The 10,744-nt window shown below is 40.0% G+C and overlaps 3 protein-coding genes across 4 annotated transcripts; 1 reads left to right on the top strand and 2 right to left on the bottom strand.

Annotated features, from left to right (window-relative positions):
* Positions 1–1,540, top strand: LOC140768749 (protein RADIALIS-like 3). Its single transcript, XM_073109140.1, has 2 exons — positions 1–928; positions 1,268–1,540. Exons 1-2 carry the CDS (start codon positions 660–662, stop codon positions 1,290–1,292), a joined length of 294 nt encoding a protein of 97 aa, XP_072965241.1. The 5' UTR covers positions 1–659; the 3' UTR covers positions 1,293–1,540.
* A 273-nt stretch (positions 1,541–1,813) lies between these two features.
* LOC140768330 (peroxiredoxin-2E-1, chloroplastic-like) lies at positions 1,814–2,548 on the bottom strand. Its single transcript, XM_073108586.1, has one exon. The coding sequence runs from the start codon at positions 2,546–2,548 to the stop codon at positions 1,814–1,816; it is 735 nt and encodes a 244-aa protein (XP_072964687.1).
* A 1,195-nt stretch (positions 2,549–3,743) lies between these two features.
* Positions 3,744–7,063, bottom strand: LOC140768019 (zinc-finger homeodomain protein 5-like). Of its 2 annotated transcripts, none has more exons than XM_073108089.1 (2): positions 4,343–7,063; positions 3,744–4,263 (listed from the first exon to the last, which is right to left on the bottom strand). In XM_073108089.1, exon 1 carries the CDS (start codon positions 6,690–6,692, stop codon positions 5,712–5,714), a length of 981 nt encoding a protein of 326 aa, XP_072964190.1. In that variant the 5' UTR covers positions 6,693–7,063; the 3' UTR covers positions 3,744–4,263; positions 4,343–5,711. The 2 variants fall into 2 exon arrangements, with proteins under 2 accessions (XP_072964190.1, XP_072964189.1); XM_073108088.1 differs by having other exon boundaries at positions 3,745–3,930; positions 4,133–7,063.
* Positions 7,064–10,744: the final 3,681 nt, after the last annotated feature.

Consider the following 10,744-nt stretch of genomic DNA (forward strand, 5'->3'; position numbering starts at 1 on the left):
TCGAAAACTACTGTCATAGTAGATTTCAAAAGATTCCTTTTGAGACAAGAATAGTGTTCCGATATGGCAAGTGAATCTTAATCTCGCTCATATAATAATCTTGAGATATTGTAATCATCCAACTTTGAATGAGATGTAAACAAGTAGTAAAACTTAGTTGTGACAATGGATATGCTAGACACATGCTTACAAGTGGAAGAGGAGAGAGAGAGAGAGAGAGAGAGAGAGAGAGAGCATATGTAAGATAGGGAGGCAAAAAGAGATGACAGCTCTCTCTCTCCCTCTTTCTCTCTAATATTAAGTAGATGTGGTGATTGATTCCCCTCCTCCCCCTAAGTAGATAATGATTCTCCCCTACTTCACACATGCAAAAGAGCTCCTCCTCTTGCTCATTGTTCTCAGCTCCATCTTGTGGTTCTCATGCAAAGCAGTCACCATTTTTTATTCTAACCCCCTTCTTTTCCTAGTAGTAGTATTCACAACCAAGTGGTTCTCTTGGCCTCTCCACACCCCCGGCTTCCCTTCCCCTTATAAGGAGCCAGCCACCCTTTGGCTAACTCCACACTCAAAACGTAACCTCCATAACTTCCTCTTTCTCTCTCTGTCTCTCTCTCTCTCTCCCTCTCTATCCTCCGGTCTTCTTTGAGATCGTAGCTATAATGGCATCAGGCTCGCTCTCTCGCAATTCGAGCTCCTCGTGGACCGCAAAGCAGAACAAGTTATTCGAGCGGGCGCTTGCGGTCTACGACAAGGACACGCCCGACCGGTGGCAGAATGTCGCCCGTGCTGTCGGAGGGAAGTCCGCTGACGAGGTTAAGCGACACTACGAGCTTCTTGTTGAGGACCTCAAGCACATCGAGTCCAGCCAGGTGGCTTACAACCACTACAACCCCGGCGGCAGAGGTGCCACTGCTCAAGAGGAGCAGAGGTAGTAGTTAAATGTTCCATCCAACATCATTGCAGCTGCATCCTCTATACAAACTTTCTTCTGTATTGGGATCATCATCACCATCACCATCACCTTCTCTTCTTCTCTACTGTTAGAAGTTAATATTCAGATCATGAGAGTAAAGATGGAGCAGGTGTTTCCATTTGGCAAAAGGCCAAAAAGAACACAATCTAAGTTCTTGTTTTGTATGACAATAAGGACAACAACTGCACTTATCTTTGTCCCCCCCCGCCCACCAAAGCTCTATCTCATACCTTCTGAAATAAAATTTTGTGAGATTTCTTGAAATTTTTTGTTTTTGTTTTTCTTTGTTTACAGGCTCAGGTACATGAAGCTCCAGTGATGCAAGAAGTGTAAGGCAACATCCTTGTACGTAATTAAGTGATTGGGCCACTGTACTTCTGTGGATGGTTTCACAATATTTGAATATATATATATATATCTTCATGTAAATATTGATCATGGATTATCCAAATAGATATGATTGGCTAAGCCATTTTCTATGTATTAAAGGAAAGCCTATTTGGTGTATCTTTGTTAACTATTTGTTTAAACTCTTTTGGAGATATTTTTTGAACAATATAATTATAGTCAACTCACACCTTTCTTTTGCACTATTTTTAATCAACCCATTTCGTTTTTTATTTTATTATATAACAAATAAAAACACCCAAGTAGAATTCAGGAAAATAGAAACCTTTAATTTTTTTTAAGTTTTTTTTTATGGTGTTCTTCATGTAAACAAAAGGGGTACCCCATTATTTCCCCCTCTCCTTGCCAAAAATTAAAGAACACCAAAGTTAATGCGAGAAAAAGAACCAAAAACAGGGGAGGAGAAGTCATCCCCTTCCTTACTACTCCTCCTCAAAGCAACAATTTGATCACCTCGTCGAATCGAACACCCTCACTTCGACCGTCGTCATCGACGAAGAGGGCTTTGACGACTCCATTGTTGGCCACCATAAGGTAACCCCTCGACCTCACCCCGAACCCCTCGACCCCGCCCCTGAGATCGACGGCGAGGCCTAACGCCCTCGCGAGCTCCGCCTCGGGATCCGAGAGCATTAAGACGCCGCCTTCCTCCGCCCCCAACGACTCCCCCCACGCCCTCATCACGTGCACATCGTTCGCCGCCACGCACGCCACCGTGGCCGCTCCGCCGGCCCTGGCCCTGATCTCGGGGGACCTTCTGATGAGCTCCTCTGGCGAGAGCTTCCATCGGCGCGGGGGCAAGAAGGCACCGGGGACGGCCAAGATGACGACTTTGCGGCGGGTGAGGTCGTGTAGGGAGAGGGTGCGGATGGCGCCGGGGGAATCGAGGTAGGAGAGAGTGGCGGCAGGGAGGCGGTAGCCCGAGGCGGCGGAGGTGGGGAGAGGGGGATGACGGCGGCGGCGGAGGGGGAGAGGAGAAGGGCGGAGGGGAGCGGGGAGGCCGTAGAGGGAGAGGAGAGAGGAACGGTGGGAGCGGAGGATGGAAGAGCGGTGGGGATTCCACGAGGCGGAGACACTGGGCGAGAAGGCGGCGGTGGAAGGAGGAGCGTCGGATATGGAGACACTGGCGGCGAAGGTAGCGGCGATGTTGTTGACGGAGGCAGCCATTCTCTATCTCTAACGGAGCTCAAACCGGGAGGGTTTTGAAAGGTGAGGAGGAGGGTTTAAGAGATATGGATATTGTCTAAAAAAAAAAATAGTACTTTTTTGCGTTAAAAAAATACTTAAGCAATTTAAATATCGTTTCATTTAAAACTATTTCAACATCTCTCTCATTTTCTAATTCGCAATATCCGATTAAAATTAATAGAATTATTAGGTTACAAGTCTTTTATTGAAAAAAAAAAAGGAGGCATGAATATGATTGATTAATAGTAGCAATTTATGTGGAACCACAGGACCTCCAGTGACTTGGAGAACAAGCGAAGGGAAACCCGAGAACAGAGGACATAGTTTGGTATCCACTGGATTCCATATCGTCCCAGGCGTATGAAAGATTACGACGCAAACAGCAGCACAAACGACAAATCATTACGTGGCCGCCTCTAATAGGCCGGAGTCTTCTCTCATGGCTCCATAAAAAGAAAGAAGAATCTGTCTCCTTTTACTAATTTAAGCATGTCTTAAATACTTGTCCCTTCCCCAATTAGCACCCCCCAAAAAATAATAATTAATTAATAAAATATATAAGACGTTCTCCCCACGCTCCTCTCGCTTGTAAATTAAAAAAGCCACAGATTCTTGCCACGTGGCTCCATGCCAACGGATAGCTTTTGTGGGTCTCCCTTTTAGTTTTAAGGCCCAAACCCAAGAAGTCCACTTAAACTTAACGAGTTGGTAGTTTAGAACTATATATATCATATAATCTTTCAATAACCTTAATACCAATCAAAGCAGTCTCAAGTCTCAAAAAGGGTAATGGATTTAATAAAAATAAATAAATTAACGATTAACGTGTTTAAAAACACAACGTGGCTCCTAATCATTGTATTGGAAGGGCAAGGGCAAGGGCAAAGGCAACAAATCTAGGACTCATGCATAAAAAGTAAAAGCTGCAAAGAAAACAAAATATGCAGTAGTGGCCAGTTACTCCACTTGTCGAAAAGGGTGAAGCCAAGTCTGCTGCTTAAGGAGTGTGTTCTTTAATCAGGTCTACTTATAAAAAAGAAGTTGGCAATTAAGTAAGCCAATTAATTAAAGTCTACCTACCAAAAGAAGCAAGTCTAGAAGGCGTCAGAGATCATTTCACTTCACACCAATCTGGATAATTAGCTAAGAGGCAGCTGCATGCATGATGTTTGTTATATATTTATACTTTAAAAGTACAGGAGAGAAAAGCAACAATATGCTGTGTCTCCTGGAAGCTAGCTACCTCATCTGCTCAAATAAACTAATCTTCTATCATTGATAACTAGTTAGTTTAATCTTCCTCTCTTCCTCTCTCTCTCTCTCTTGACACAGTCTACCTTCTCTCTGGCAGTTTCTGAAACCTGTCAGCAGATGAGCAGCACTGTTTACACATCTCACTCCCATGGTGTAATGCATTACAAATTTACAACTTACAAAAGGCTGCAGGGTCTAGAATGGAACACGGAGCAGACGAGAGAGAGAGAGAAAGAGAGAGAAACTTAAAAGAGAGGGGGGGCTTGAGAACTTTAATGGCATACTAATTGTACTAGATGTAGATCTTACCCCCTTAAGTACAAGCACAGCAAGAAAGTGCATCACCAACTTCAATGCACCAAGAAAAGCAGAAGGCATACAGATGCATCAAATGCAGCTTTGTTGCTTGACCCAGATACACTACTTGCAAACCATCAGACCTAAAAAGTGGTAAAAGATTGTAAACAATTTTGAGATATATTAGTAGCAAATAATATTTCTTGGGAGCAGGACTGGTACCTCTCACTGCTAAAGGAGAAACTTCCAAAAAAAGCACCATGATAACAATTATAAGTCCACACCCCTAGCAGTACTCTTCCATAATAGAGATTAGTGTAATATTAGAACAAAGTATTCATGCCTGTACTCAAACCTACAAGATTATTCAGGGACAAGAAGGGATTGCATGCCAAAGGACCATGATTCAGCTCAAACGAGCAGTCTTGGGAGGCAAACAAAGTTGAGTGCGAGATGTTTCGCTCTCACTCCATTCTTATGTCCTCACAGACATCCTCTCGAAGCAGCCGCATGATCTCATGCTATTAATGGACAAATATATGGAATAAATATTACTAGCAAACAACATTTGTTGGGAGCAGCAGTGGTGCTTATCCTTGCTAAAGGAAAAACTTCCAAAACAAAAGACATTATGGCAAAGTCCACATCCCAACACACTCTTTCCACAATAGAGTTTACTCTCAGAGCAAGCAAGTGAACATAGAGATAATGCCCAAGATAACAACAGCCACTCTCATCAAACCCACAAGATAGTAATGTGTGGAAAGAAATGCTTGAGCATGCCATAATGCAATGATGCAGCTCTGACAAGCAATACTGGAAGCAAAAGGAAATTAAAGAAAAGATCTTGTGTGCCCATCTAAGCTGCAAACAACTACTTAATCTCATGCTATTCATGGCCAAATACATGCTCATAGACATTATTAACAAATAATACTTGTACCTCTCACTGGTAATGGAGATAACAGCTTCCAAAACAAAAGCAACCATGATAAGTCGACATCCCAACAGTCTCCCATAATAGAGTTTGGAGTACTGGTATAGTTCTTTGTTCAGAGCTATCCTACAATATAATTAATAATGCAGGAGACAAGATTGCACCATAACACTATGACCATGCATATTTCTAAGCGAAGGGAAAGAATTTTTTTTTGGCTCTCATGGAATTCTTAGCAAGACACCTAAAGACATCCAATATCAGCTCAAAACACCCACTTATTCTCCTGCCATTAATGAACAAACTTCTTGGGAGCAGCAGCGGTACCTCCCACTGCTAAAGGTAGAAACTTCCAAGAGAAAAGCACCACACCAACCCCACATCCCAAAACTTCCATAATAGAGCTTAGAACACAATTAGAGCTAAAACCTAACATGATCTAATGGAGGAGAAGAAGATCATGCAGCCAAAAACAAGCAAATCTTATGGGGGTTAAAAACAAAGTGAAGTGAAAGATCTTCCGGGCCTAGAACACAATTCCACATAATAGAGATTACAACAAGAGAGGAGAGTTAAAAGCCCAAAGATGACCTAGGAACAGAATTTTCATGATGAGAATGGAGTAGAAAGACATTGCATACCATTTCTAGTTACTTAGTCCTCACAAACATCCTCCTCCACTTCTTGGTGGTGTACCTCTTGATGGTGCAGCTGTTGATATAGTTGTTGTTCTTGTTGTGGTTGTGGCTGCTGCTTTCTCAAGGTGTGCTTGTTGTTGTGCATCCACACCTTCAGGACTTGGCGGCTGACGGCGGCCTCGGCGCAGAAAGCCTCGACGGCAGCCTCGTCCTGCTTCTGGATCCGCCACCCGACCCTCTCGGCGAAGCCGAGGAGTTTGTTCTTCTGCTCCGGGGTGAATTTTGTGCGGTGCCGCTTCTTCGGCGCGGAGGCGAATTGCCGCTGGGGAGGCGCCCCCGCCGGCCCTAGATTGCGCTCCTCGCTGGACGACTCCGTCGTCGTGCCGCCGCCGCTGTTGGCGGTGAAGCCAACGAATCCCGGGGGGATCAATTGCGGCGGATGCTGCTGATGCTTTTGGCGGTGGCGGTGGGTGAGTAGCTGGGGAGTAATTGAGTGGTGGTGGGGGTGGGGCGGGGGGAGTAGTAGGGGGACGTTGCTGGGGGAGCCATTGGGCACGACGCGGCCGTGGTAGAAGGACGAGGAGTTCGAGTTGGGGGTAAGGTTACCGCCGTCGGGGCACTCCTTCCGGTGGAAGCTGCGGTGGCATCCGCACGCGGCGCACTTCAGCGCGTCGTCGGCGGAGCTGCCACCCGGCATGAACTCGCAGCACCCGTCGAGCACGTGACCCCCGAGGCTAGCCGCATGGTTCCTAAGGCATTCGCGGTACCTCGTCGCCGAAGCTGCAGCTGCCGCTGCCACTGGGGAGGAGGACGAGTCGGCGGCGTTCTGATTCCCGTCCCCGATTCCTCCATCCCCGCTGCTGCTACTGATAATACCGTTTCCGACTTCAGCTAATTTGCTTACTCCCCCTCTATTAGGCAGGAGAGAGGATGTAGGGGGAAGCAAAGGCCGTGAAAAAGCGGAGCTGTCATCATGATCTTTCCTTCTAAACTCCATGGACTCTAATTTTGCTCTCTTACATCACCAAAACCGACCAAGATCACAAAGGTTTTAGGTGAAGGTCTCAAAGACCCATGTCCCAAATTCCTACTAAAATTTGGAGAAGGTGGGGTGGGGATGGACTATGGAGTGGAGGGAGAGTGAGAGGGACTAAACAAGGAAGTGCAGCACTAAAGGGAGGGAGCAACCAAGAGGGGCATAATGCATGTAAAGGATACCCTACAACTATACCAAGGGCTTGTAAAGGAGGAGAGAGAGAGAGAGGAGAGAGATGGGTCTTGGGGAGAGGTGATGAGGTGGGAGATTAAGGGTTGAGAGGGAAGCCCATATCTACCGACAGGGTCATGTTTCACCCCTCCCACACCCTGCACCTGGCCCCAGCAACCATTATTGTTGCTGCTTTGTTATCAGTTTTTACTCCTCTCACTTTTTGTTAACACTCCTTTGTTTTCTTCTTACTCCCATTAATGCATCCTCTCTTACCTTTTTACCACCGTAGTGGTAGCTGAGTGGTGGAGAACTCTTCATACATAAGCACTTTTGTCTTAAATATATATATTAAATAATAGTTATGACAATTAGGTCACTCGTCTTATTAAACAGTAGCACACAGATTTATTTTAGGAAGCGAAACACCGGCAAGAAATACTCAAAGCTATTATATACCGTCAAGCTAGTTCTTCAAACTAATACGGTGTTCATAGTTAACCATGTAATAGACATCTTTAGATGATGAGTTAAAAAATACTTAAAATACTTAAAATATATAATTAAATAATAATTTGGACAATTAGGTCGTAGAGAGGGATGCTCAAAGCCATTATATAATGTCGAGCTAATTCTTCAAACTAATACAGTATTCGAAGTTAATCATGTGATAAATTTTTTTGGTGGATGAGTTTAATTTCTTTATTATAAGTATATTGAAGTTAATTGTATTTTTATATACTCTTCATTAGTAGTAAGTATATTAAAGTTACTATATACTTGATGTAAACATAAATATTTTTTATACGCTCTTCAACATACTTGTTGTAAAATAAAAAATAAATTGTATGTGCTCTTCCTTTTCTTTTATTCAGAAAATATACTCTTCAATATACTTGCAGTAAAGAGAAATTAATCGAGTATGTTGAAGAGTATATAAAAATTATTTCTCTTCACATGACTTAAATGTTCTTAATTACGTGCTCTTGAGCAAAGTGTGGGAGATAAAGAGCTAACTAGAACACTTCATTCTTCATGATCTAATATTAAGTGGTTTCTTTTTTGTTAATATGGCTGACTAATTACTATGGGCATAGCAACTATGCATCATTTCAACTTTAATTATATAATTATACCTTTACATCAACTCTTTGGAATCCTCTATTCCAACATCTTTTAGAAGGTACTATCGTCATTCTAAAATTTGTTCAACAGGTAGAAAGATGTGCCATGTAAGCATATCATCAACTTATAATAAGGCAAGAACATAGGTGATCATATTGAAAAAAAAATTATATAAAGAAAAAATGTAGGAAACTTTATAAGGCAAGAACATAGGTGATCATATTGAAAAAAAAAAAGAATTTATATAAAGAACAAGTGTAGGAAACTTTATAAAGACAGCATTTTACCTTTATTATCATTCGCTCTATCTTAAAAAGATGTTTATACTCTTCTATTTTACTTTAATATGTAAAAAATATTCAGTATTAAACAATTACTTTCAAAAAATAAATAATTAAATATCTAAAATACCTTAAATTGATAGTATAATTAGTTTTTTGTTTTATTTTTACCTTAATCTTAATAGATTAACTCAAGAGTTTAACTAAGAATATCTATGAGAAATTAAAAGTAAAATACAGTGATCGAATAATGAATGATAATAAAGACAAAATATAAATTAAAAAAAAAATCCTAAAATTGTTTAATATTTTACTCCATGGATAGTAGACTAGTGGGTAAAGTTGCACCCATCTATCTATCTCCTCTTTGATGAGTGTTTCCTTTTCCCTGCCATTGGCACAGCCCATGGCAAGGGTTGGCTAGCCAAAAGGGTATCAAAGGAAGGGCTTTTGTGGGAATTGAAATGATGGACCCATCTCTCCCTCCTCTCCTCCTCCAATACAACCACACCCTTGCCACTCTTGTTGGTGTGTCAGAGTCTCCCACTAAAGAGAAGAAGGGGGGACCCACCCACCTCTCTTCTCCTCTCCTCTCATCTCCTCTCCCTCTTCCTTTCCCTCCTCCTTCTCATGGCTAAATTTCCTATTCAGAAAGCTCCATGGAGGGATATTGGTATCCTATGAACAATAATGTGTGTGTATTTGGTGTGTCTTCTTTACTTTCTGACATGGTAGGTGTAGACTCTCGGCAATTTCAGTTTTTGTTGGGATAACTTTGACTGTTTTAATGCTCATCATCCAACCATGGGTGGTGGATACCCACTATTGACTTTGGTTGTAGTAATAGTGGTGGTGGTGGAGATTAGCTATTAGGACATCATTTTTCCTTAAACTTAATCAACAGAGGATGACCACCATAAGGTAATATATAGATATTTATCTATTGACACCCCCATGTATTTTGCTTATTTAAAAAATACTATGTTTTTAAATTTTCTTAATGATCAGTTACTGTAACTTTGAATAGAGTTTTCTAGATCAAGGGAGGAAAAATAAAAAAATAAAGAACTAGATTTTAGAAATAAATAAGATGTATTTTAGGGAATTTAATTTTTATTTCACTTTTAAAAATAATAACTCATGATGTTTTTGAGCCATTAATGATAAATATTCATATCTTAGGAGGTAGAGTGTTTTTGATAAATTTCTCTAAATTATCTGTATTAAATTTAATCACTAGCAATCTTTATTTTTTTATTAAAATTTTAAAATAATTAATGAGTTATTATGGTATCGGAACACAAGATTATGAGTCTAATTACACAATGATAGGTACTTTTCATGAAAGAAGTAATTAAAAAAGTACTTCAATCAAACTAGAGATAATATAAATAAGTTAGAGGAAACTAATTACTAATTAGATTTTAGATTTAACATTTGGTTGTTTAGGTTGCATGCATCAATCTTATCTTCTACTACATACCTTGTATTGGAAAACTCACTTTCTTTTCGGTTATAGGTGTGACATAAGAACGCAAAGTAGATGCTCTCTCCTTGCATATATTTTCTTAGCCTTTGTCATATTTTGGATGGATAAGATTAATTCTTAGTGTGAACAAATTAGATCATCATTCAGATTCTATGCATCATTTATGGCACAAGTGATAAGGATATAGTTTTTATGGATTTGTCAATAGATGCATAAAATATTGAATTCACGACTCAAAAATAAGTATAGTAATACAAAATACTATCTTTACATCTAGTGGATATACTTTAGTCCATAAAGAGTTTGAAATTTTTATCAAAAATACTTTACTTTTAGTTATATTTATTATTCAAATCCTTATATGTTTCAAAAACACTCTAAGCTAGCTTTAATTCACATAATAGTATATTCTATTATCTTTATTAATATGTCTCTTATTTGACTTTAAAAGCTACTTCTCCTTTCATTTTTTATTTTAGCCTTAAAAGCTTACTCAAGAATATTAATATTATTTTACATCTATAGTTAGTTTGATGCATTAAATGCAGCAGTGGACCATTTAAAAAAACTATTTTAGAGTACTTTTTGGGTATTAAAAGTAAAATATAGAAGTCCAATAATAAATATCTATACAACAATGTGTGAATGGCAATAAAGACAAATTGTAAAATATTTTTGATAAATTTTCTAAATGGGAATTTAATTATATTTTAGCCTATGTCCTCACAAATTAGTTATAATTGGACTATAGGTGAGAAATAAAGACAAAATGGCTAATAGTATTATTATATTATACAAGTCTATGTCCCTAAAAGTCTCCCTTACTATTATTCAAATTCACATTAAAAAAAAAAAACTAACATTGAGTTGACCAATTCTAAACCATTCATTGATTTTGAGAGAAGCCCCATGTTTCCTTGTCTATATTTCTTCTTCTCCTCTTCCTT

The sequence above is a fragment of the Typha angustifolia genome, chromosome 10 (assembly GCF_048772165.1).
Source record: "Typha angustifolia cultivar Huaian chromosome 10, ASM4877216v1, whole genome shotgun sequence".
Classification (NCBI taxonomy): domain Eukaryota; kingdom Viridiplantae; phylum Streptophyta; class Magnoliopsida; order Poales; family Typhaceae; genus Typha; species Typha angustifolia.

Excerpts from the sequence above, each read along its gene's own strand:
- LOC140768749 (XM_073109140.1), top strand. The coding sequence starts at position 660 with ATGGCATCAGGCTCGCTCTCTCGCAATTCGAGCTCCTCGTGGACCGCA. Across the intron at positions 929-1,267 it reads ACTGCTCAAGAGGAGCAGAG|GCTCAGGTACATGAAGCTCC; the intron begins GTAGTAGTTAAA and ends CTTTGTTTACAG.
- LOC140768330 (XM_073108586.1), bottom strand. The coding sequence starts at position 2,548 with ATGGCTGCCTCCGTCAACAACATCGCCGCTACCTTCGCCGCCAGTGTC.
- LOC140768019 (XM_073108089.1), bottom strand. The coding sequence starts at position 6,692 with ATGGAGTTTAGAAGGAAAGATCATGATGACAGCTCCGCTTTTTCACGG.